The sequence below is a fragment of the Podarcis liolepis genome (genome assembly GCF_965112155.1).
Source record: "Podarcis liolepis genome assembly, chromosome: 9".
Classification (NCBI taxonomy): Eukaryota; Metazoa; Chordata; class Lepidosauria; order Squamata; family Lacertidae; genus Podarcis; species Podarcis liolepis.
Window position 1 is genome coordinate 29,233,812 of NC_139564.1, and position 24,907 is coordinate 29,258,718.

The following is a 24,907-nucleotide window of genomic DNA, read 5'->3' on the forward strand; positions in this document are numbered from 1 at the left end:
GAATTAAAGTTGTAACTTGGGAAATGGGAATGAGTTAGGGTTAGATACATAATTACATAGCAGTCTGTTAAATGGTTAGCATACCTGCTTTACCAAAAAACAATTCACTTCAGTCCTTCACAGCCATACGTACATTTTGTTTGAATTGTGAATCAGTAAACAAGAGCTGCAATATTCTGTTGTAAATCTCTTCAAAGTGTTCACAAGACTGATTTTCATGAAGAAGTGCTCTAATTGGGTTTCTATTTCAAGATTCAGTCAGGGCGTTTTGTATCTATTAAATATGTGGTTTTGTGTAACATCTTTACAAAGTATCGATCCATTGAACACTTAAGACTTATGTGTCTTGTTAGAATCATAGAATTGTATAGTTGGAAGTTACCCCAAGCATCATCTAGTTCAGACCCCTGCAGTGCAGGAATCCTGCCCACAACCGTATCTTGGTGGGCTCGAATCAGCCAACCTCCTGGTTAACATCCAGACACACTGACCCCTTGTGTTGCTTTCAAGCAATGTTTTTAAAAGTATAACGTGGAATTATGTGGTGCTCTTGTTTGTTTGCTTTTTAACAAATCTGTATCATCAGTGCAGATTTCAGCTGTAAATTCAACTGTAAAGTCAAATGTACACATGTAGCAGTGTTCATAGTGATAGGGGAAATACAAATAGGATATTGCATGTTAAACTCCTATATGGGTTGTAAGGTTAAAACCCCTAGAACAGAAGTAATAAGAAATTTTCTCTTCTAGATTGTTAAGCAGGGTCTCACAGCGAATGCTCTCCTGGACAGAGGTATGCAGTTTACAGGATCAACATCTAAGTGAGTAACAAATTGCAATATGTTTGTTATATTGTAAAAATCAAGTTCCCTTCCTGTGCACTTGAAAGACGGTGGCACTGCTTCTGTTGGATGCAGCCCTACACTACAAAAGGGTATATGTAAAAACCATGACCATGTCAACAGGGCTGAATCTTTCCCACCCAGTTGCCACCCTTCTTCTGAATGAGATGCTAATTGTCTCATATTCCCATGCACACCATGGATTTGCACACCACTCAAGCAGCTTCCATGCTGCTTGAAGCATATAAGAAGGGAATCTTAAAAATAGGCTGATACAGTGGTACCTCGGGTTACAGACGCTTCAGGTTACAGACTCTGCTAACCCAGAAATAGTATCCCGGGTTAAGAACTTTGCTTCAGGATGAGAACAGAAATCGTGTGGCGGCAGCGCAGCGGCAGCAGGAGGCCCCATTAGCTAAAGTGGTGCTTCAGGTTAAGAACAGTTTCAGGATAAGAACGGACCTCCAGAATGAATTAAGTTCTTAACCCGAGGTACCACTGTATGGGAAATAATTCTTTTTCTTTGAGTCTTCACCAGTTTGAACAATTTCCCCCATTTTGCAGTAAGGACTATACTGATCTATAAGACCAGGGCATCATTAAACATGCTTCTGCTTTCCAGAATCTCTCAAAGTATGGTGCTGAATCAGAGATAGACGTCTTTCCTGTTCCTTTCCAATGATCCCTGTGTTAAAATTCTGTTTGCTTTGAAATATCCTTGCAGTTTGATGCTGTTAGACTAAAGAGCAAAGTGTACCTCCCCATTGGCTATCTGCTCTAAGCACAAATGGCTTTTCAGGGGATTATGGAAATGATTGTGAAACATTCTACCATCTGACAGATAAAAAGCATGCACAGGCTTGATAAGTGGTGCCAGACTGTGTAAATGTGAGAGTCTTATGTGTCATTTTCCTTACTTTTGTTCCCGATTAAAAATTTCTCATTCAGGGTAGCTTGTTTATGATGATGAATCAAGGCATGCTGCTTTCAAAACAAATTTCAGTCATTGGAGCTGTTAATAATCTCATGCATACTAGTCACTTGCAGTTTGCTTTCCATAATGCATGCAGTCATGTACAACTCAGCATGTAGAAGCTGTTTAATGCTGACACTGTTGAGATTGTACTCGGATTTCTTTGAAGCATAAAGCTTGCAAGCTCTCTTTAGATAACCCACATTTCTTCCCTAGCATCTTTTCCCCTTTGAATGTCTGTGTAATGCTTTGTAGTACATTTCATTAGTCATATTGGGCTGAGTCTTCTAGGAAATACTGAAGGAGACAAAAGAAGTATATGTGCCCCGTGGGTACTAGTAATCTCTGATTTATATTGTGACTAAAGGCACTTGCTAATTGGCTAAAGCAATTATGCCTTTAATGTCCTGAACTGACAGCATAAACTACATCCTTATTTACGAATCACTGAATTATGAACCAAAAATATGTTTTTGAGGTTAGGTTAAGCTAGTCATTTGAGAAAACACCCAACAAATAAATGTGCCAATGCTGCAGTCTTACTGGGATTCTTATCTTTGTGATTGAATTGGCCTTGTGTGAACACCTGCCATTCTTCAAATTAGACAGCTTATTAAACTCTCTCACCTTGTGCTCTTAGCACTGCAAGATAGTTGTATCTTGAAAAGAGGGTTAGCCAAATAAATGCTTCTAATAAATTCTGCTGTATCAAGTAACAATAGAAAGCAGCTGCATATTTTCTTTAAAAACTAATAATTTGTACTTTTGTTTGTTTAGTAACCCGTATACTCCCTTGGATAAGAAAATCCTTGATAATACAGATGATGAAACAATAACGGAAGAATGGACGCTCGATCACCCAGTTTCCCAGACACGAACAACAGCTATTGTGGAAATAAAAGGAACTGTGGATGTAGTTCTCACGCCTCTTGTAGCAGAAGCTTTAGACAGGTATTTCACATTTTGGGGAGAAGAATGAACCTAACAGTCTGAACTTATAGCAAATAGCTATATGGGCCTGTTGCAGTAGCACAAGTCATGGTGTTGTTTTTGTGCTTCAAATGGTCAAGGATAACCAACCTCCATGTTGACATGGTAAAGTAATGCTGCATGTCAGCCCAATCTCTGAGTGGTGTGAGGTTCCAGGTGCTTACCCAGGGTTCATGTTTCCTTTTGCAAATGAGGCACGGCGGCAACTATGATGTTTTTAGGATATATGATTTATTTATACATATATACAACCTGAGCCTATAATAGAGCAGTTCACAGCATCAACACCCCAAAAGGGTCTTGTTTCTCCAATAGCCACAGCCTTGGATTCAAACAGTTTGCTGCTTTACTCTAGGCCACCTCTCTGCACTCTCAGCTCCAAACTCTGGGTTCAACTTCTAACTAACTAAGCTGGGGGAGTGGGTCACCCATTTGCCATCTCACACAAAGCCTCTCTCCTTTGTTTCCCTTAATGGCCGATCACCCAGGCTATTGCCTCATCACAGGAAGCTAGCCTGACATATTTTAAGAAATGAGTTGCAGCCAAATAAGGATCACTTCAATGTCCTTTCTTATCTGTCTCACTGGAACTAGAGATATCTCTCCCTCTTGCATGGTCGAAATACTGTGGTTGCAAAACACCAGTATTAATGAGAGGCTGCCACTTCTGCTTGCTCTGCTCACCAACCCTTCCTACCCCATTTCCCTTCCCCCCACACCTTACCAACCTCCTCCTTTTATACCTTATCCACCCCCTTGCCTATCCCTCTCCAGCTTGACCCAAGCCCCTCCCCTATTGTCCCACACCCTTTTTAAGGAATAGGGAAGCACTTTGCACAATAGTTTGCTAAACCGCTAGGTGAAGGGCCTCTCTCTGTTAAACAGCTTGCTTGGGCCTACCTGCCCTTCCTCATGTTGATATGACTGGCTGTTGGCAAGCGAAGTGAACTGCAGCGTGTGACAACACATTCCGTTTTTAAGAATATAGGAAGATAATTTGTAGCACATGCCAAGGCTTAAATGTTCGTGTTGTGCCACACTCCAGTGATGCAACACACTGACTTGTTCTGATCCTGACAGAGACCCTACCCCTTTATCCCATGTTCTGCCAGACCATAAAAGGTTGGGAGAAGCATACGGCTGCCAAAGGTGAAATTTAGTTAAGGAAAGGGACCCACAAAAGCAGATCACTATTGTCTCTTTGCAAGGATTGATTGGAGGGCTTCCCATGTATTGAGGAAGCACAAGACTCCTGCTTGGTGTTTGTAGGAGAACCTAATATTTGTGGAAATTTGATCAGTTGCCAGAATCAAATGTCTAGGTTCAGAACTGGCAAATGGTTTTAGAGAAAAGGTTTAGACTCAACTTGCTTCAGTTTCTCCCCTTCCCATCGTCCCCACCCGCACCCATATTTTTCTTTAGAAGATAAGCTAATAAATGTTTGTAACCTATGTATGGTTCGTGTCTTGATTTTATTTCTTATGAATGAGATTGTTTTGAACTAATTTTCCTACAGGTATATAGAGGCAATGGTTCACTGCGCTTGCACGTGTCACCCTGCAGCCATTGTGGATGATTTACATTGTAAGGTCCTCAGAGAAGCTGTACAGAACAGAAAAACAACCTTCTCAGAAAATGTATGTTTATTATGTCATAGTATCTTTACTAAATGCATAAGGTTTATTCACAGAAGGTGGGGTTGGAAAGGAAATAGCCATGGTGATGTTTGTTTCTGTCTCTCTTTTGTAAGTAGTAGTGGTCTGCTTCAGAACGGGGAGAGACACCACAGCTTTTGATTATGTTATTTTGCTTTAGTTCCTGCCCTAAAAGATCTTTCTGAACTTTCTGAATTATGTGCCATTTTTACTTCTGCTAGCTTAAACGGGCTAAACGGAGCACTAACTGGCATCACTTTCTCCCCAGCTGTCCTCCAAGCAGGATATCAGAGGAACAAAAATAGAAACCCCTGCTGCAGGAACAACACAAGTAAAAACACAGACAAATCTTTCTCTCAAGCAAGATAATGTGACCATTAAAGGTCTTCAAGCCAATGTTTCACTGCCCAAGGTAACAAGCAATATGACCAAGTAAACTTGCAAGACGGGTAATTTTATGCATTAGCTTAATGTTGTATCTTATTGTGCCAGCAGCATGGAGTGGGGCACCAAGGCATAAAATGGAGAGCTGTGTGGGGACAAGACACTCCATTTTTCTTGATCCCACTTCAGACAAGATAGTTTGGCTGTTCAGTTAACATTGTTATTTTAGCAGCATTTGGGTGAAGTGATATTCAGGTTGTTGTTGATTTTTCTGGATTCAGTGGGATGAAAAGTAAGCCTTGTTTTATATCCTTAAAGAACACGGTAAAGGTTTTCATTATTCTTTTGGATCGCTTTTTGTAGGTAAACTTGTGTTTACTGCAAGCGTCAGTGGAAGAATCGTCAGGCACAGCTGCAAGCAAAAATGTTACCCATGTTTCTTTAGTGGCTTTGTGTTTTGATAGGATTGCTACACAGGTTCGTATGAACAGGTAAGGGAGTACCTTTTATAATTCATAGGGTCTGTGTGTAGTCACATAGCAGATCTTAATAAACTTCCCGTCAAGCAATTTCTTGATAGCGACTTCTTCCTAAATTAGAAATTAAGTCTCAAACTGAGATGGAAAAAGAAAGGAATGGGTTCAAATCATTCCAGATTTTCTCAAAATGAGTGCAGTGTAGATTTCTGGGGAAAACGTTATGAATACGTTAAAAACGGTTTAACCAGCTTGTCCTATGTATGATAGGCATTTCATATTAGACTATATAGGGCAGACTTGTGGTGTGTATCTTGCAGTAGTGACTGTGAGAACTATGACTTTCACCTGATTGCCCTGATCAGTTATTGTTGTTTGCTATTAGCATTTATTTAGGCAACAAAAGCACTTGAATTGTAAATATGTTTGCTGATGGTACAAATTAAGAAACAACTAAAATATTTCCTTTTTATTTAAAAGGGGTGTTGTTGAAGAAAATCCAAACAGTACCGAAACGAGGAGAAGCTCCGTAACTTTTGACAAGTATGTCCATACCAATAAAATGCAGCCTCAGTCTTCTGGTTCTCTGCGATCAAATGCTGGAGCAGAGAAAGGAAAAGAAATTGCAGCAAAGCTTAATATTCACCGTATTCATGGGCAACTCAGGGGCCTTGATACAGCAGGTAAACTTGCTTGTAATCCTAGTTTCAAAGAGTTTCCACTACGAAACACTTATCAGAACTGCATTACCCATTTCTTGTTAAAATTTACTCATTGCAGCAAATTTTCACTGTTGGAATAACATCTAGCCATAGCACAATGGCCTAAAATGTGCACTGCTCTAGTCTTCTGTCTTGAACTGTATCTACATTCCCACAAATGAAATAAATAACATTTTACTGGACAGCTATACTGATATCAACAATATTTTCCTCCCTGCAGATATTGGGACCTGTGCCATAACAGCGATTCCTTTTGAAAAATCAAAAGTCCTTTTCACATTGGAAGAGTTGGACGACTTTTCATTTGTAGATGAAACGGATCATCAGGCAGTTCCAGATGTAACACGGATAGGTCCCAGCCAAGAGAAATGGGGCTGGATAATGTTTGAGTGTGGAATCGAAAACTTGACAATAAAAGGTAAAGCAACATATTGGACCATTTCTTTTGTGCCCTAACATAATAAATTGAGCAAACCAACATTTCCCTCTTTCTTATACTTCTAGGTGGCAGACAGTCTGGTGCTGTTTTATATAGTACATTTGGGAACATGGGTAAATCTTCAGCTGCAGAAAGGGGTGGATTGCTTGCATCCAACAATTCTTCTGATTCTCCAACCGGTAGTGGTTACAATACGGATGTCTCTGACGAAAATCTCCCCTGTGATCAGTTAAGTGCTGCATCAGACACTCATCCAAATTCCATTTCAGATGAGCAGGTGAGACATGTTTTCTTTTTTCTTTATATACATACATATACATATATATACTGATTTTGACAAAGTAATCATAAATAAATAACCTCTTGCGATAGTTTGACCCCTTTCCGTTTTAACAGTACAAGGCATGTTTTCTATTGCTCTTGTTCGGGTAGCAACACATTTTCTTATTTGCTAAATGGATCTGATTTTCCTGCCATTGCTCACTTTGGATGCATCCCACTGGGAAAGCATGCAATCCACGAGCACTTTCAGAATATTTTAAAGAGCTGGAAGCATTTCTTCCATTCTGAAAAACAAATTTATCTTGCACCTTTCTTTCTTCTCTCTTCCCTTTATCTTTTTTATATAGGATGAAGGGGTTGAATCAGATGATCTGAAAAAAGACCACCCTCTAAGGCCACCTCCACCTGATTCTTGTAGCATGAAATTGACAATCAAAGAAATTTGGTTCAGTTTTGCTGCTCCTACAAATGTGCGTTCACCTGCCCATATATTTTCAAGGTACGGTGGTTTCCACTTTAGAGTATTCAGGCTGCGTGCTATAGTCTTTTAGGCCAAACCACATGGTATGTTAGCTATGTATCTTTGCCTTAAAGTACAGGATCCCCCCCCTCCACATACACAAATGGGGGCCCTGATGTGCTCTCAGTCCAGAAGAGTCTCCCCTCAATGTCTGTAATTTGTATCGGGTGAGGGAACTCCCCAACTCCCAGTTAAACCTTTCTTCCTATGCAAATTGCAGGCATTCTAGATCAGGATCCTAGCAGGAGACAAAGAGTTAAAGCCCCCAAGCTATCCATGCTAGGGCCTTGATCCAGATCAAGCTCCTCGCCTGAGTTTCCTGAGCTGAGGAGCTTTCACGTCAACTGTTGCAGTAGGTAGTTATTGTCATAACAAAGGTCTACTTAACGATTACCTCAGTTCATAATTATCCAAATTTGGCATTGCTCGCTAGCATTGTCTCCTTGATCTGCATTGCTAAGTCTATAATAAACTTTTGGAACTTAACATGCTTTATATGAGCTGGTTTTGGATTGGGTTCCTAATAGGTACAGATGAAAGCTGGGTTTCAATTAAACCTTTCAAGTGTACAGTTAAAGAATATTTAAATGGAAATTCCATATTCAATCACCAGAGTTGAAGGAAGGTGAAATTATACTTTTATATCTGATTCCCCCCCCCCCAACAGGCAGCTGAACCTTCTAAGCACAGCAACTCCTGCTGTTGGTGCTTGGCTTCTTCCTATTGATCAAGTGAAGTCCTCCTTAAACAAATTAGAAACAGAAGGAACGCTACGAGTTTGTGCTGTCATGGGCTGTATAATGACCGAAGCCTTAGAGGTGGGTGTGTTGTTGATGAATAGATAAACAATTAAGTGCATCACTACTTCCTTTAAAAGTGGTTTAATTTTCAGAAGTGTGTTGGCAGGCCCTTCTGGGTTCATAGTTGCAAACACTTCTTAGCTCAGTATAGTTTTCCTAGCCTGTTCCTTTGGAATACATGGAATAACCTCATGTATACTATCTTGGAGGACAAACAGAATGCAAATGCGAATATTATAATGCCGCTCTGGAAATGGATATTGATATTGATATTGGCATCTTTGTCTTTTAAAAATAATTGTACTTCTACATTCAAATACCTGAACCCTGGAAAGTACTGGAACAGTGCTGAATGCTTTTTTCTGGCCAGATATTAACACTTCTACTGTACTTCTGCATGTGGCTTTGAACTAGTTATTTGCCTTACAGTAGTTATATCTAGCCCTAATATTTCATTAGTAGGCTATCATATGAAACCAGGCCAAAACATTACTCGATATATCATTACATTTTCCATGCATCTCAAATTGTTATTAGGGGTGACCCTTGCAGAAACAGAATGAATGCTTTTTGGTGCTCAGGTGACTTGTATTTTAATTTATTCTGATTGCATAATGATTTTCATTACTAATTGCAGTACTTGAGTACTTAGTATTTTGTCATGTACTGATGTGGCTGTGGTAGAAGATGAATACTAGACATGCAAATGAATTCAGCCGAAAAGGAGTAAAACCACATGGAAACATCAGCATGGGTCCTATAGGAAGAGATTGAAAGACTAGGGATTTGTACTCGACAAAGAAATTGTGGGTCCACAAAACATGTTGTTAGGTTTATTTGTTTTCTGTAGTTTTCATATAATGTGAAATGCATAAGAAGTTAAGTTTTGTCAACCTTCTGTTTTAACATCAATCAAAAATAATGAAATATTACAATGTTGCTAAAATGGTAATGTCTTTAAATAGTAAAATCCTAATATAATTCTGTATCTAGGTTTTGGTATATGCACAATATGTGCAGGCCTGGTGCTAGATTTGTAATGTGTTGTGTATTGATGTATTCTGATGTATTGAATCAGTGAATTTAATAAATGTAACCACTTTTATATGTTCAGAACAAAAGCATACACTTTCCTTTAAGAAGCAAGTACAACAGACTGACTAAATTAGCCCGTTACCTACAAGAAAATCCTTCTTGTTTGCTGTGTAATATACTGCACCACTATCTTCATCAAGCAAACTATTCCATCATTGAAGATGCAACTATGGTAAGCTAATTTGTCATGTGTTTACAAATGTATTTAAGTGGAAGTTGTTTTCTTAAATTTCCTAGCCCAAACCTGTATGTTTTCAAGTGTCTGAATTGCTTTGGCCATGAAGTGTTCTATTGAAATAGCACAGAGACGTTAATGTGGTAAGATAAAAGGAAAAAATAAACCTTGTTTTCTTTTAATAAAATCAAGAACTTGAAGGTCCATCCCAGCTGGGCTTTTTGTGGGCTAGCTGGTAGGATCTGTTGTCTGAAAGACGTATGGGTTGGCTCCTTGCATACCCTGGTTGGGTCCCCCTTTTACAGCCTAAAAGTAGTTCCAGTTTTTGAATTTGTTTTTCGAATGTACTATGTGTTTGTCTTCTAGAGTGATGGCCTTCCTGCTCTGGTGACATTAAAGAAAGGTCTCATTGCACTTGCTAGACAGTGGATGAAATTCATTGTGGTAACGCCAGCCTTCAAAGGGGTGAGTTTACATAGGCCGGCTCAGCCAATGAAACTCCAGTCAACTGTACACCATGAGCAAGAGGATGGCTTTGGCCTAGACAATGGAGGTGGTCTTCAAAGTGACACGAGTGCTGACGGAGCAGAATTTGAGTTCGATGCAGGTATCTTTGTATTTCAGCTACACTTTCTCAGCTTAACTTGCTTCTGTAAATGTATTGTGTCAAACTTTTCTTTTTCTTCTTTCTTCTTTCCCACTCCATAAATGTCCTCTTATTTAATGACTGTCAGTTGCACAAGCACACATTGGGTTTTATTTTCTTTAAGTTAATCTACTTTGCTTTGGGAATAAATAATAATAATTGCTTCTGTCTTTTCCTTCTGTGTGCTATTGCATATTTCATTATGGAATGGAATGCTTAAGGCTAGTATATATGTTCCTTGCTTATCCCTAGATAAGGTACTCAACTTAGTTGCTTCACAAGCTGAACTTATAGCCTCTAATACGGGAATAGTTAACCTTTTGGGCTATATTCACCTTTGGCCAGCCTTCTGTGGGCTGCATGGCAGCAATAGGTGTGACTACGCTGCACTCAACGTGCACGCACAGGATGCAGAACAGGACAGAAGGCACTCAGGCAGATACACAGACACACAGACTCTTCCTCTGATCAGTTGAGATGGAGAACATATGATTCCCTGCCCTCTCATTAAATGATTGATTTGAAGACTGAAAATTTGCATCCCCATCAGGATGCTGACTGGGTGAAAAGATGTAAGCCCCCAAACTTTGTCTACTTAATACTTTTCATTTTTGCTACCAAAATTTGTGATCTTGGAGAGCCAGAATAATTTGCTTGGGGCCTGAATCAGGCCCCCAGGCAATTAAGAATCAAGAATCCAGAGAAGCGGACACGGAGCAATGGATCCAAACTACAAGAAAGAAGATTCCACCTAAACATTAGGAAGAACTTCCTGACAGTAAGAGCTGTTCGACAGTGGAATTTGCTGCCAAGGAGTGTGGTGGAGTCTCCTCCTTTGGAGGTCTTTAAGCAGAGGCTTGACAACCATATGTCAGGAGTGCTCTGATGGTGTTTCCTGCTTGGCAGGGGGTTGGACTCGATGGCCCTTGTGGTCTCTTCCAACTCTATGATTCTATGATTCTATGAGATCTTAGTGTGTAATAATTTAAAATATGGTTAGCATGGACAGTTCAGTTCAGTTACATATCTGCTATTGCATTTCTTCTTGCAAATTTATCAGTTTTAACATATTTTGATTTCAACCTACACAGAAGTGTTGTTTGTGCCATGTGGAATTAATTAGTAGTGGTTATGCAGTCTTTTTCTATTCTTCAGGTATTCCTTTCTCCACACGATTAACATTGCATATAGAGATAAGCATGTTCTTCCCATCCCTTTCATCCCTGCTCCTTTTGCCTTACATGAGTTGGAGGGTGACTGCAGCTGGAAGCGTATTTTAATTGTGTAGGATCCTCGAGTATTTTAAAATCTTGGTTATCCAGGGTTCTAGAGCGTGATGGACCTACATGAGAAGAGCCAGTTCCCTGCTGCAGACAGTTGCTCTACAGTTTATACAGGGAGGTGGACGGTTGGATGAATTTTTCTTGTCTCTGCTGTCTCCTGTTCACATTGTTAATGGCATGGAGAAAGTAACACTTGTAAGACGGCTCTTGTGTTAGGGAAAACTGGGGGGGGGGGGAGGGAATTAATCAAAACGTTTAGAAATGGACAACTATGCTAGAGTGTGCAAGTTGGCAGCAAATATTACACTTTGGAAGCAAGTACAAACTTATTTAGTATTGGCAGCACCTTCTGAAGCTTTTTAGCCCAACAAGAAAGAAAATATTGCAGTTCTGAACACTAGTCTTGTTACCATTATGTAACTATATTGAATTACAATTTTGCTTCCCACACAACTATTGAAAAATGTGTGTATTAGAAAAGACTCAACAAATCGATATTTGTGGTTCTTAGTAATTTTGCTGTCTCTTAAGTACAATATGAAGAACACTCGTAACAATGCTGCTACATAAAGCTTTTCACTTAGATTGCCATAAATTGACAAAGAAGATCTTGATGCAAAGGCAATTGTGAAAAGATCATACAAATGGAAAACTACTTTATAGTTGTGGCAAAGAGACGAGGAAAAAAATGGATGTGAACAGCTCAGTCTTCAGAAATGCATTATACTCTTTGAAATGTCAACAGGCCTACATTTTAGGGTCTCAAATTGGGTTTAAATCAAATGTCTGCAATTCTGTGTACCAGATGTAAATGAGCACTTACAGGGCAGCCTAGTAATAAGCATCCTCAATAACCAATAGCCTTGGCTACATTTCTCCTATAATTAATCTGTGCAACTGTTGGGTGTTTCAGCCACTGTCAGTGAACATACAATGCTTCTGGAAGGAACTGGTGCCCGCCCCCCGCCCGCTGGTGTTTCTTCTGGTCCTGTGACAGGGGCTGAGATTATGAGGAAATTATCCAAGACTCATACACATAGTGATTCTGGTCTTAAAATAAAGGTAAAACTGCTTTATTCTTAAAACGAGGAGGAGATCGGATATAAAACAAGCCACTTTGTGAAGTGCCTTCCCCGGCATCAAATGTAGCTTCATTGAGGTTTCACAGAGAGGAGTTGATTCAGAAAACCATACTCTGAAGCTCTTCTCCATTCTTTAAAGCGGGTGAGGGCTGTGGGGTGAGTGTGAGGAAATATGCAAGCAGGTGGGTGAGGTGTAAAGGGGTGGGGGTTTGTCATGTATAAAGAGAGGAGGGGTTGGCAAAGGCGTTGTGGCAAGCAGAATGACTAGGGGCAGCAGCGCTTAAAAGTTACAAATAAATAAAAACCTCAAAAGAATTTATATATATATATATTACCATCTGATCTTAACTGTGTTTACTGAGAATTCAGACCTACTGATGTCTAGCTATGTCTTGGGCTGCAATCCAAGCTATGCTTTGGGCTGTAATTTACAGGAATTGACGCTTCCTCTGGTTCTAATTGGTGTGACTTGTACATAAATAAACATGTGCAGGAGCTGACTGTTGGTGGACTTACTGCGATGCCTATGTTTACATTTCAGGGTATCCATCCATATCACTCCCTGAGCTACACCAGTGGAGATACAGCTACAGACTCTCCGGTACATGCTGGTCGTTCTGGGCTGCTTACCAAAGAAAGTCCAAGAAAAGAGAGCCTACTCAGCTACTTGACAGGAAGCTTTCCTAGCCTACACAATCTCTTGGAAGGGACCCCTCAAAGAAGTGCTGCAGCCCCTAAAAGTAATTCTTTAACAAGAGCAGGTACAGAATGCTTGTATTATGGTTCAGTTCTAGCCGTGAAAGCGTTGATTGATAGCTTAATTTCACAAAATTGATGTTGCTCTACTTGTTGCCTTCCAATAGCCCAGACACTAAGGTTGATGTTCTTTCCTCCTTAAGTGTAAGATGTCCTCAGGTGGGATGTATGCTACCCCGAGTGCTTGAAGGCAGGAACACTGTTGTTTCAAAGGACATGCTCATTTTCTCTGAAGCCTCATTCTTGTCTTTTCTTGAAAGTGGACAGTGAATTCCACTCTTTCTCTTCCTTCTCTGCTCCTCAAATGTCTAAATTTTTGTGTCTTCTGTTTGTGCATAGTTGAGATAGTATTGTGTATTATTATTAATTATTATTAGTTATAGGGAGCAGGTGGTGCTGTGGTCGAAACCACTGAGCCTCTTGGGCTTGCCGATCGGAAGGTTGGTGGTTCGAATCCACACGACGGGGTGAGCTCCCATTGCTCTGTCCCAGGTTCTGCCAGCCTAGCAGTACAAAAGTATGCCAATGCAAGTAGATAAATAGGTACTCCTGTGGTGGGAAGCTAAGCGGCCTTTCTGTGCTCTCTGGCACTCGTCAAAGTGTCCCTTTGCACCAGAAGCAGTTTAGTCATGCTGGCCACATGAGCAGGAAAGCTATCTGTGGACAAACGCCAGCTTCCTTGGCCTGAAAAGCAAGATGAACGCTGCACCCCATGGTTGCCTTTGACTGGACTTAACCATCCAGGGGTCCTTTACCTTTTACTTTATTATTTGTCCTCAATGGACACGATTTTATAGCTTGGGTTTTTTTTGGTCTTTCCCCCTTCAGTAGTTTGATAGTTGTTTGCTCTTCTCAGGGACTTCGCTTTGTGACATACTTGTAGCACATCACCTGTTAGTGGTGATGTGTCCTGACCCTCTGAAGTCTTCCCATTGCTTTCTTCAGCTCATATTCCACTTGAGGACATCTTTACACTCCTGTAAAGGCCAACGTTCCCTTTGTCCTTTGGAGAAAGACTCAGCAAGGGCTAGACAAAAAAATCACCTCCCTCTTCTTTCATAGTTCCTATTGAAATAGCATTATATTACCTAGCTCAAACACTACTGCAAAGATATATTAAGAAAAGGAAAGACCTAAAGCATTTTAACTTTATCAGTAGTAACTGAGACTAATAAGGAAATGCTAGCTGCCTCCTAGTCTGTTCCTCAGACAAATCTTCCTTCCAAGAAAGGTCTTCAGTGAAGAATTCACTCTAATGACTGGAGCATTGTTTAATGAACAAGTAGAAGTCTTATTTTTGCAACCTTATTTTTAATGCTCTGTTGACGGTTACTGATGTTCAACAATAGAAATGTGTGCACAGATTTTTACATAGTTAAAATGTACAGCTAGTTTTAAGCACACTAGTTAGCACCAATGCGTTTCTCTGTAAAAGAGCAGAAGAGAATAATAGTGAAGAATTTTCAGAGGCAGGAGGATAAAATATTAATACCTTCAGATCAGTTACATACTGATAAACGTGTTCATTTAAGCACAGGAAGGAAAGGACTGTTAGCTCAGTGAGAGGTATGGGCAAATGTCTTCTTCCCTCCTCTTCATTCCCAAATTGTGATGTTTTTATTTAACAAGAGCTTTCAAGCTGACATTCTCTGTGTGCTTTGAAATATTTTTCTGTCTGTCAGAAGTTGAAAAATATATCACAAGTATAACTACAGAACCCACGTTTTATGGTACATGAAGTGGTCAGTTGTTATTTTATATCCTAGTGAACACCATGCCCTCTGAAATGTTATCTGAACATCCTTTATTATCGGAACCATCATCTGTGAGTTTCTATAACTGGATGTCAAATGCTGTGGGCAACAGAGGAAGTGTGGCTCAAGAGTCCCCCGTCACCAAATCTGCACACAATAGTCTGCCAACAGGTACTGATCGGAAATTCAGTGTTTGCTTGAATATTGACTATTGTATGCAGTTCTTATGAAATACTTAAGGAGCTGACTGTTCATTTAGAAATAATCTTCTTTGGTTGCTAACTGAATCTGATAAATTTCAGGCATGGGCTGCTACATTCAGACAAAGTAGAAACATAAGTTGGAGCGAGCTTCTTTTTTCCTGCTCTATAGGGTGGGACTCAATGGCTTCAAGTTACAATAAATGAGATTCCAAATAAACATCAGGAAGGTTGTGGACTCTCATTTGAGGTTTTTAAGCAGAGGTTGGATGGTCATCTGTCATAGATGCTTTAGTTGAGATTCCTGCCTTTCAGAAGATTACCCTCAGAGTCTCTTCCAACGCTACAATTCTATGAGTCTAAGAGTCCTTCTGAATTGAATACTGATTTATCCCGTCCAGTATTACATTCCCAGCAGAGCTCACTAGATACTTCCAGAAACCCACTAGCAGGGCGTCCCTCATTGTTTGCTCCCCAACATCTGGTTTTCAGAGATATGCCATCTGTGAACATGAAGTTGCTATCAAGGCCATGGGTTGTGGAAAAACCAGAATGGCAACTTCAGGCATTTGATTTCCTGAAGAAAGGCCAGCCATTAATTCCCCTTCTCAAAAATAAAAGGGTGAAGACAAAGCAGTTATTAGAATCTTAGAATTGTAGAGTTGGAAAGGGACCCTTAGGGTCACGTGATATTTGTGTCAAGATGTTTTGCTTTGCCAAATGATCGGAGACTTAAGGCCATTTATCATGCTGTCCTTCTAAACAAAGGTGGTACAGACTCCAGGCACTAAAGGATATAGTTTTTAAATCTGATTTTCACCAGCTGGAATACAGCTTGCGGGTGGTAATTTTCATACTTCAGTTCCTCCTCCTCTGTGAGTAGATGATATGCCAGCTGAAACTGGTGCTGTATCATAAAAATGTCTCTCTTCCCTGACTTGAATTTAATTCTCCTCTTGCTCAGTAAACTATACAGCTTTACATATTTTAGCACTACATATGCTGCTGGATAATTAATGCAGGAACTATTTTGTAGGGGTAGCTCCAAATCTTCCGACTATACCGTCAGCATCTGACTTCAATACAGTATTGTCCAGTGATCAGAACACATTGGATGGTACACATTCACAGCACAGTACGAGTCAGGATGACATTGCTGGAATCGAGGAAGGTAACCAGGGATTTCCTGCAGTTCAACTTGCAGATGCCCAGGTGAGTGTTTTGCCTTTAAAACTGGAGGATAAATAACTTATCCAAGAAACCAAAGAAGGAGCTAAAATAGTTACCCCAGTGTCCAATTATGGTAACATTTTAGCTGCTCCAGTATTTCATTTCCCCCCTAACCTATAAAAGGTTCTTTCTCTGAATCAATTTGTGATGTCTCACCAGCATCTCATTATGAAATGACAACCTTTGAAATGAGTAATAATTATATCTTGCCATCCCAGAATTACTGAAGGCATATCACACACTGCTGATATTGGGCCATGAGAGCAGTAGGCCACTGAACTGAGTTGAGTCTGGCAGCTCTCCTAAGCAGAGAATGGAAGGCACATTTGCACATACATAGACAGCATTGATCTAGACCAGCGCTTCCCACTGTGTGAGCTATAGACCCCTGGGGTGTAGCGGAGTTATCTCACAGGGTTTACAGATTACAAGGGCACGGGGAAAGAGAGAGAGAGATTATGGCCCCTAACTATCAGGTATTTTCCTCAGGAGGAGCTGGACAGAAACTGAACATCAGGGACCTCATCCAAAAGTAGGGTGGAGGAGGGAGAGGGTGACTGCTGGCACAAATCCCACTGCTGCCACAGCAATAGCCAGTTCTCATGCCTGGATGCTGGGTCTCCTGCAGTAGTGGCAGATGCGCAGGGCAGGTACTGTTTGTGCTAGGCTCTTTCTGATGTCAGCATGGCAGCGAGGTAGCGAGCCCCCTTTCTTCTTTAACCCCTCCTTAATCCTTCCTTGAAAGGTGGCATTATTCATACCCTCGTGGCAGGCTAACCTGGAGCGAGAGGCTGTGTGGCACAGAGACATCATACAGGGGATGTGGTTCATGGACACTTGCACCAACCTGACTCAAAACATGGACCCTCATGGGCAGGGCAACCACCCATTTTATTGGGGCCGCTTTTCTCATCAAGGTTACTGCCATGTTCTTGAACTTGCCTGTCCTGGACCAACACCTGGTGGAATTCCCTGGTTCAGGGAGGGGTTTGTCACAGTCTCCTGCTCAAACGAAGGGTTTTTTGCCATATTATACTCGAATGGAGAGGGAATTCACATCAAAGAAAGAGAGGAACAGAGAGCACTTGTGTCTTGAGCCTGGTTTTTTACAAACGTATGTTTTTCTTTCTGATTTGGACTACACACTGATTTGAACACTCTATATTATCCCGATAATACTGTCATTTTGAAATGCTTAAAGTATGAGAGGTGCTTTTAAGATTGCAACTATGTTTTCTGCAGGTGTTGAGCAATTTTTATAGCTCTAAAGAAATAACTTGATTCTATTTTTAATAGGTTGTTTTCAAACCACTCCTAAGCCACACAGGAATTCAGTCTCAGGATGCAGCACCACTGTGCTACAGGATGTACTTTGGAGAGCATCTTTCATTCTCAGGGACTCTGGATTGCCTTAGGGCAGATATTGTGGATTCAGATACAGCAAAAGAGAGGAGAAGCAAAAGAGCCCGAAGGTATAGTAGTCAAGTTACACGAATCCATTCAGCATTAAAGAGCATGAACATATTGCTTAATTACTTCATTCTATTCTATTCTGTCTGCTTTCTTTTTTCTTTTTTCTTAACTAGTCAAAAATAATTTAATCCTAGACTTTAAGGAAATTATGAACTGAAAGCTAGTTACAATTGCAGCTTTTAAATTTTAACCTTAGAATAGATGCGTTTAAAACATTAGGCTGCTTTGGTGGGTAAAATGCCCATCAACAGAAGCTTACAAGCAAAACAGTGCAAAATTTAAAACTTAACAGTTTGAGTCAGTATGTGACACTGAGTTCCTTGAGAGTGTCAGCAATCACATAGATACTTGTATACGTATACAGTCATACCTCAGAAGTCGAACGGAATCCGTTCCAGAAGTTCATTCGACTTCCAAAATGTTTGGAAGCCGCTTCAGACGTTCAGGTTCCAAAGAACGTTCACAAACTGAAACACTCACTTCCGGGTTTGTGGGGTTCGGGAGCCAAAATGTTCAAGTCGCAAGGCATTCGTCAACCCAAGGTACAACTGTACTGAATTAGACTATTGGTCTATTTAGCTCAGTATTGTCTAAACTGATGTACAATTGCTCTCCAGTGTTCAGGCTTTCCTTAAGATGCCAGAGATTGAAGCTGGGACCTTCTGTATTTGAAACATTTGCTCTACCATTGAACTATGGCTCTTCCCTAATATCTTAAACAAAATATACGAAGGGATAGTCTTCAAAAGGAGAATGATTTTAACATTTAGCTGTTGCAGAATCTTAAAAATGTTTTGTATTTCTTTCTTAGGCAAGGAGCAGTCAATCTTCCTCCCCTTGAATTCAAACCAGCGTTAATGTTGGAAACTTTTAGCATCAGTGCTGTTATAATGGAGAAGTCAGTGAGCACACCTCAAAACTCCACCAATGCCCTTGCTTTTCATGACTTTAACAAACGTCATTATAGCACCTTCCATTGCAATTTTACAATCTCATGTCAGTCTATAAGCCAGCATGTAGATATGGCACTGGTTCGTCTTATTCATCAGTTCAGTACCATGATAGATGACATCAAAGCTACGCAGACAGACATCAAACTCAGCAGATACACGGCTGGTTCAGCTTCTCCAACGCCCACCTTCAAAACCCGCAAACACAGAGATTTCCGTTCCTCTGACTTCAGTCGCAGCTCTCGCGGGAGTCTCAATGGTGTCAACAGAGTGAACAATGCAAAAAACAAGCGATCGAACAATGAGAACAATAAAAGAGAATCTCGAAACAAAAATTCACTTGGGAGATCAGAAAGAAGAACTTCTAAAGTATCCAGGAAAGGTTCAAAGGATGTTGTTGATCATGTGACCATTCATATGGACGACTCTGATTCAATTACAGTGTCAGAGCAGAGTGAACCTTCTGCAGAGTGCTGGCAAAATATGTATAAACTGTTGAACTTTTATTCTCTTATATCTGATCCAACAGGGATTTTAGAAAAATCTTCTGAAACATTTTATCCAGCAGGTAAGAGTTTTTGAAGATACAGAACATGCATAATTCTTAGTTCACACTTACACAGGCTTAATAGGCAAGTCCTTACTACAGTGTATAATATCTATATTGAATTTAGCAGAGTATTACTGCAGTAACTGCCCTGATAGCATTTATGCATAGGTGTAGCATGTGAATCTTTTGATGACTAAAGTAATTGTAGGTTCTGGTCTTGTCAATTTTGCCTAAATACTTCCTGATCTGATGCATTTTCTTGTAGGTGTTCGGAGCCCTACTGAACCTGCGTGTAGGGTTGCATTTGAAAATGAGCAGGATAACAGCAGCTTAAGTAGAACACAGAGGAAACGCAGTTTGGTCACATCTGAACCGCAGCATGTGACCCTGATAGTCTTTGGAATAGGCATGGTAAATCGCACACATCTTGAAGCAGATATTGGTGGGCTAACGATGGAATCAGAACTGAAGAGAATCCATGGCAGTTTCACACTCAAAGAAAAAATGAAAGGTAGAAGAATTATCTGTAGAAACATACTTGTTTTGTTGAATTTATATATAATATTTGCCAAGTGTGTGTGATATAATCAGATCGTTTTTGATAATCCTGCTTTTGCTACTGAAATACACAGTAACAGAGAGAGAGAAAATTCCCAGCCAAACTTAAGTAAGTAGAAAAATCAAATTAAATCAGCGTGGAATATTTATTTAAATTAAAATGTTCATAGCATGCCACTGTGGTAGTAAAATTATTTCCAGGTGGTTTAGCTTTTACCACAGTGATAACGATAAATATCTTCTAGCACAGGAGTTGCCAACTTTTTGGGGCCCATGGGCACATTTGCAGACTGAAGAAACTCTTATGGGCACCACACACACCCTGCAACCAAACACAGCAGCCTGCCCTATTGGTTACAGCAGAATGCATCTTTCAAGCCAAATTTCAGTGGGCTCAGGGACCCCTGTGGGCTACAGGAAAAGCCCTCTGCGAGCACATGCACACCCCTGTTGACAACCCCTGTTCTAGAATTAAAACAGCATCTTCATTATGCTTTGCCTGTTGCCTCTCCAACACAAATATGCATGCAGGAAATACATATTTTTGTACTACATCAAACGCATTTGTGTTGTTTTTTTTCTGTTTGAAGATGTACTGCATCAAAAGATGACCGAGACATGTGCTACTGCTCATATAGGTGGTGTTAATATTGTCCTTCTGGAAGGGATCACACCAAATATCCAGTGAGTGTACAATTTAAAAAGTGATACATATTCTCTAAACAGCAGTTATGCCTCCATTATAGCCCGTCCTGCTCTTTTAAGGCTTTTATGTGACTGGATTACAAGGAGCTGTCATATGTAAGTAAGCTAAAACTGACAAAGTGACGAGAAAGAAATGCCTTTGTGTACTCTTCTGTCAGGCTTCAAGCTTTTAGATACAACTGCATAAAATATAATAATCTGAGATGACTAAAATTAAATATTTATAACATTGCACAGTATTTCTGAGCAGCCAGTTCGCAGTAGGAAATGGACAGAATATTTTCCGTAGTCAAGACTGTTTTGTTTCAGCAGATTTTGCATCATCATTGAAGTGTGTCAAACCAGCCACCTTTTATAAACCTAAAAGGATCTCCCTGAGTATCTTACCCTTTGACCTATTTTCTGGCATATATTTGACCAAAAAGCTTTTATCAGTTTCAAACTATCCCCAATCCCATTTCTTTTATACCACTGTTCATTTTATTATTATCATTATTATAACTATTTGAATTCTGTACAGTTTTTTGTGACTGGATGAAAATGACATCGCAGCATTGCTGGAGGTTGGACTAGATGACCCTTGGGGTCCCTTCCAATCCTACAATTCTATGATTCTATTATATATGTATGTTTATATGAAATGACTTATGTAAATTTTTGTACTTAGTTTCAATATCCTTTCATATTATTCTGTCTTGACAGATTCACTGTGTACAGTAATTCTTAGAACAGCAATTTGTTTTTTTTAATGCTTTATAGTTTTTAATTCTTTATAGTTGCATCTTATAAGACAATCTGAACTTCCTTTAAGTGTGGCCCTATTGTTTCACTTTTATATTTGCGCTTGGGTGTTTAAAACAAATCTACCCACCTTTTCTGCATGAGCATCTTGAATGATTTTCCTAATACATTCACATTTCTAATAGTCACACACTTGTAATTGCATGATATTGTCATACACTTGAGCACTTAAACTAGAATAGCAAGACACTACAAACCATTTCCCTCTGATTTATGTACTATATGAACTAGTACTCTTTGTTTTTTGGCAGCATTTTCATCACCAACACACTTTTAGAATCTGTATTAGTCCCAATAATTTGTAGATAAATATGAATTTAATATAGGCAAGCAAAGTTTGTCTTGTCGTGAAGGATAGTTGAAGTTTTTCACAAGAAGCAATTAAAAGTTGGTTCAAAGTGTAGCTGTTGCTTCTGTTGATAGTATAGTGTGTGCTCCAATGGGACCAAGAGGCTCTTGCATGAGTTGACTTCCTTATTCCCAACTGGGGCAGGAACAGCTCTGCACATACCCTTTTGGTACAGGCAGAAATGTTATCTGCACTGAAATGAATGAGTTTGCTGAGCATTCGTTGGATCCCCCATGCTTGCAAAACGCCATTGCTTACAAAATAGTATTTTCAGACAATTGGTCTTATTGTGGGTTACAAATATGACTAATTCTTCTGCATGACTGTTCTTTATTTTGCTTTGTTTTTGTTTTGCTTTCTTCCAATCTTCACTCGTAGACTGGAGGATTTCCCTACATCACCAACAAGCACAGCCAAACAAGAATTTCTGTATGTCACATTATGTTTAAATGGCTTGCAGTTAACACTGTGTGTAGTGTAGCTGAGATGTGTTTTTGTGTGTTGAATGTAACCAGCTGCACCTTAATTGTAATTAACATGAAATAGAATTGATATAGTATATCGATCAGCCTATATTAGAAAAGCTCTGGGTTAAGTAGTTTTACTCAATAACATAAAATAGTTTTGAAACAGGGTTTTCTTCCCTAATCACAAACTATTTATCTAGAGTCACTAATATAGACTGTAATATGTCAGACAGTTCTATGAGGATAACCCAGGTAAATTAGATTGATTTTATATCTTACCGTACAGTTTTCCACTAAGTTATGCAAGCTGCTAACATGTCAGTGATGACTTTATGTATTCAACAATGGGGGTGGGGTGGGGGTGGGCTCACCTCAACTTTTAGAAATAAAAGTGTAAAGGCAACTCAGTATGTGAGTTAGAGACTCCGTGCTTCCAGATTCTACAATTTTTCTTTTTACGTGGATGCCTCCCTCTAGTAAGAATAACAAGATGCAGCCCTTTTTTTAATATTGAAGCTGGATAGGTGGGCTGGGTTTCATCCCCTCAGTTGTGCTGTGCTTTGGAGGTACTAGATTTTGCAATGCACACATACACAAACACACCTCAAGTGGCAGAAGCCTAAACTGTGGTTTTGTGGACTTAGATCAGGCTTCCTCAGCCTCGGCCCTCCAGATGTTTTGAGACTACAATTCCCATCATCCCTGACCACTGGTCCTACTAGCTAGGGATCATGGGAGTTGTAGGCCAAAAACATCTGGAGGGCTGAGGTTGAGGAAGCCTGACTTAGATATTTATCTCTTCTGCTTAGGTCTCTGCTACATGAGTCAAGGAAGTTGACAAACCAAATAACTTGTGATCATGCAGCTAAACTTTATTCTAAAAACCTGTCATGAAAACTCTGGATGTTGCACAGAAATAAAGGAAAAGCATTAGGTTCAGGTTACCTCAGGAACTGATGGATATCACCAAGGTGAAATTGAACAATATAACTGACACAAAGAATGATTCAGAGCAGCTTTGTGTGGGAGATATTTTGGCCTATGGATTTTGGGTATTTGGCTTATGAAAGCAGTGTATGGAAAGCAGGGGCAGAGGAAGGGGTATGTGGTGGGGCAGAGTGACCTAGGTGTCATCTCTGAGGGGGGTAACATTTGGCAGTTGTGGGCAGACGGCGCGCCAAATGTCCACCATCGGCAGCTCACTCTGCCCCCGGCTGCAGGGTGTGCGTGCCACTCCATGCACCCAAGTGGCTATCCCACACCTGGGAGGGCACCCTCCGCGCTCCCCCCCCTTGGGAGCATGCCCCGCCCTGGGCAGCACAGGCATATGCTCTGCCACTGATGGAAAGAGTTATTTTTCATCTGAACCAGGGGTGGGCAAACTGGATCCAGCTGGCAAGCTAGAGCCTTACCTTACCCACCCTTCATAGGCCAAATTTGACAGGTCACTGGGACCACTTACCTGTTGATCAGCTGAAATCAGTATTGATGATAGTTGATTGGCACTTGTCAAAGTCCAAAGGCGGTCACCAGTCATCGGTGATCAGCTGATAGATAAAGTGACTTCCTTTGAAGATGTGCTTTCAGGCCCACCAGTCAGCTAATTGGCAGAAAGGGGTTGGCTTCCAAAAGGCCTTTTGAAATCTCTGCAGAAGAAAATTTTCCCCCAAACTGGAGCATTTTCCATCTGCAGAGAAAGCAGTTTGTATTCAAAGCAGTTTCCACAATAACTGCTTCTCTGGAATGAAAGAAAAAATGTTCAAAATTCTCCGGCACTTTGAATACATACTGCTTCCTTTGGAAAGAAAAGAAATTCATTTTCAAAACAGAATGTGTTTTTTTCTTTCCAGAGAAAGCTTGCAAAGCCCTTTGTGCAGTACTTCCCATTCACTCGACAGCTAATGTTTGGTTGCTTGGAAAGTGATGTAATGGCCTTTGCAAGCCCCTGTGCCTGACACTTGGGAAGTGCTAAGCACAGGATTAATTGGTCACTGGGCAAGCACTGGGGGAAGAGCTTTGTAGGTGCCTGCAAAACCTCTTTTGTCCAAGCTCTTCCTTTACCTGCCCCTCAGGTGGCACAGCTTGGCCAAAACAGCCTCACAGAGTCAAATGAGGCGATCTGGTGGATCTAAACAGACCCAGAGGCAAGAGATTCACCACCTTTGATCTAAGCAATTGGTCTCAACAAGACCATTTAAGATCAAGTATTTCAATTAAGGCTGCATTTCTAAACCGCATACACAAAAGTAAATTTCAATGAAATGTTTCACAATTTTTTCTATATAATGATTGCAGTTCACAAGACTTGTGAGATATTAGGTTTTGGCTGTAGGTTTTCCTGCAGGTTTTGTAAGGCAAGTATAGGGGAAATTTCTCCTTGCCGGAGCCAATACTTAGAGTCTTATTTTGATAGATAACATTTTGTATACTTATGTCTTGGTTGAAAGTATGAAATGTTGGCTTCTTGATCCCCAAGAAAATTGGAAAGGATATTTAAAGTACAGATATGGTACGAGTAGTATTTGTCATTCATACATGTCAGTCAACTGTGATGAAATAACTGTGTTTCAAGTTTTCTTTATTTTTATATTTAAAACATATTGCATTTGCTCTTTTTCTACTTACTTCAGAAATATAAAATAGCTACAAAGTTTTCATTGAAGCTTGCATTTTAGTGGAGAAAGATATATTTCAGTGTTCTTATTAGGTAATCTATTTGTCTGTTTGAAATTAGCTATTGGAAAGGTTATC

The 24,907-nt window shown here is 40.1% G+C and overlaps 1 protein-coding gene across 37 annotated transcripts in view; it reads left to right on the forward strand.

Moving 5' to 3' along the window:
• Nucleotides 1-24,907, forward strand: part of BLTP1 (bridge-like lipid transfer protein family member 1) — a 102,223-nt gene that overhangs the window by 40,756 nt on the left and 36,560 nt on the right. For 22 of the 37 annotated variants that reach the window (XM_083460286.1, XM_083460297.1, XM_083460320.1 and 19 more), the window contains exons 29-49: nucleotides 750-820; nucleotides 2,592-2,765; nucleotides 4,321-4,441; nucleotides 4,728-4,871; nucleotides 5,207-5,334; nucleotides 5,800-6,002; nucleotides 6,262-6,459; nucleotides 6,546-6,757; nucleotides 7,110-7,261; nucleotides 7,950-8,100; nucleotides 9,197-9,349; nucleotides 9,719-9,959; nucleotides 12,195-12,343; nucleotides 12,905-13,124; nucleotides 14,886-15,044; nucleotides 16,110-16,285; nucleotides 17,600-17,775; nucleotides 18,588-19,294; nucleotides 19,542-19,787; nucleotides 20,425-20,518; nucleotides 22,068-22,118. In XM_083460286.1, the coding sequence (XP_083316412.1) occupies nucleotides 750-820; nucleotides 2,592-2,765; nucleotides 4,321-4,441; nucleotides 4,728-4,871; nucleotides 5,207-5,334; nucleotides 5,800-6,002; nucleotides 6,262-6,459; nucleotides 6,546-6,757; nucleotides 7,110-7,261; nucleotides 7,950-8,100; nucleotides 9,197-9,349; nucleotides 9,719-9,959; nucleotides 12,195-12,343; nucleotides 12,905-13,124; nucleotides 14,886-15,044; nucleotides 16,110-16,285; nucleotides 17,600-17,775; nucleotides 18,588-19,294; nucleotides 19,542-19,787; nucleotides 20,425-20,518; nucleotides 22,068-22,118 (3,926 nt within the window). The remainder of the gene's footprint in view (nucleotides 1-749; nucleotides 821-2,591; nucleotides 2,766-4,320; nucleotides 4,442-4,727; nucleotides 4,872-5,206; nucleotides 5,335-5,799; nucleotides 6,003-6,261; nucleotides 6,460-6,545; nucleotides 6,758-7,109; nucleotides 7,262-7,949; nucleotides 8,101-9,196; nucleotides 9,350-9,718; nucleotides 9,960-12,194; nucleotides 12,344-12,904; nucleotides 13,125-14,885; nucleotides 15,045-16,109; nucleotides 16,286-17,599; nucleotides 17,776-18,587; nucleotides 19,295-19,541; nucleotides 19,788-20,424; nucleotides 20,519-22,067; nucleotides 22,119-24,907) is intronic. The other 15 variants (XM_083460308.1, XM_083460288.1, XM_083460322.1 and 12 more) reach the window with 1 other exon arrangement.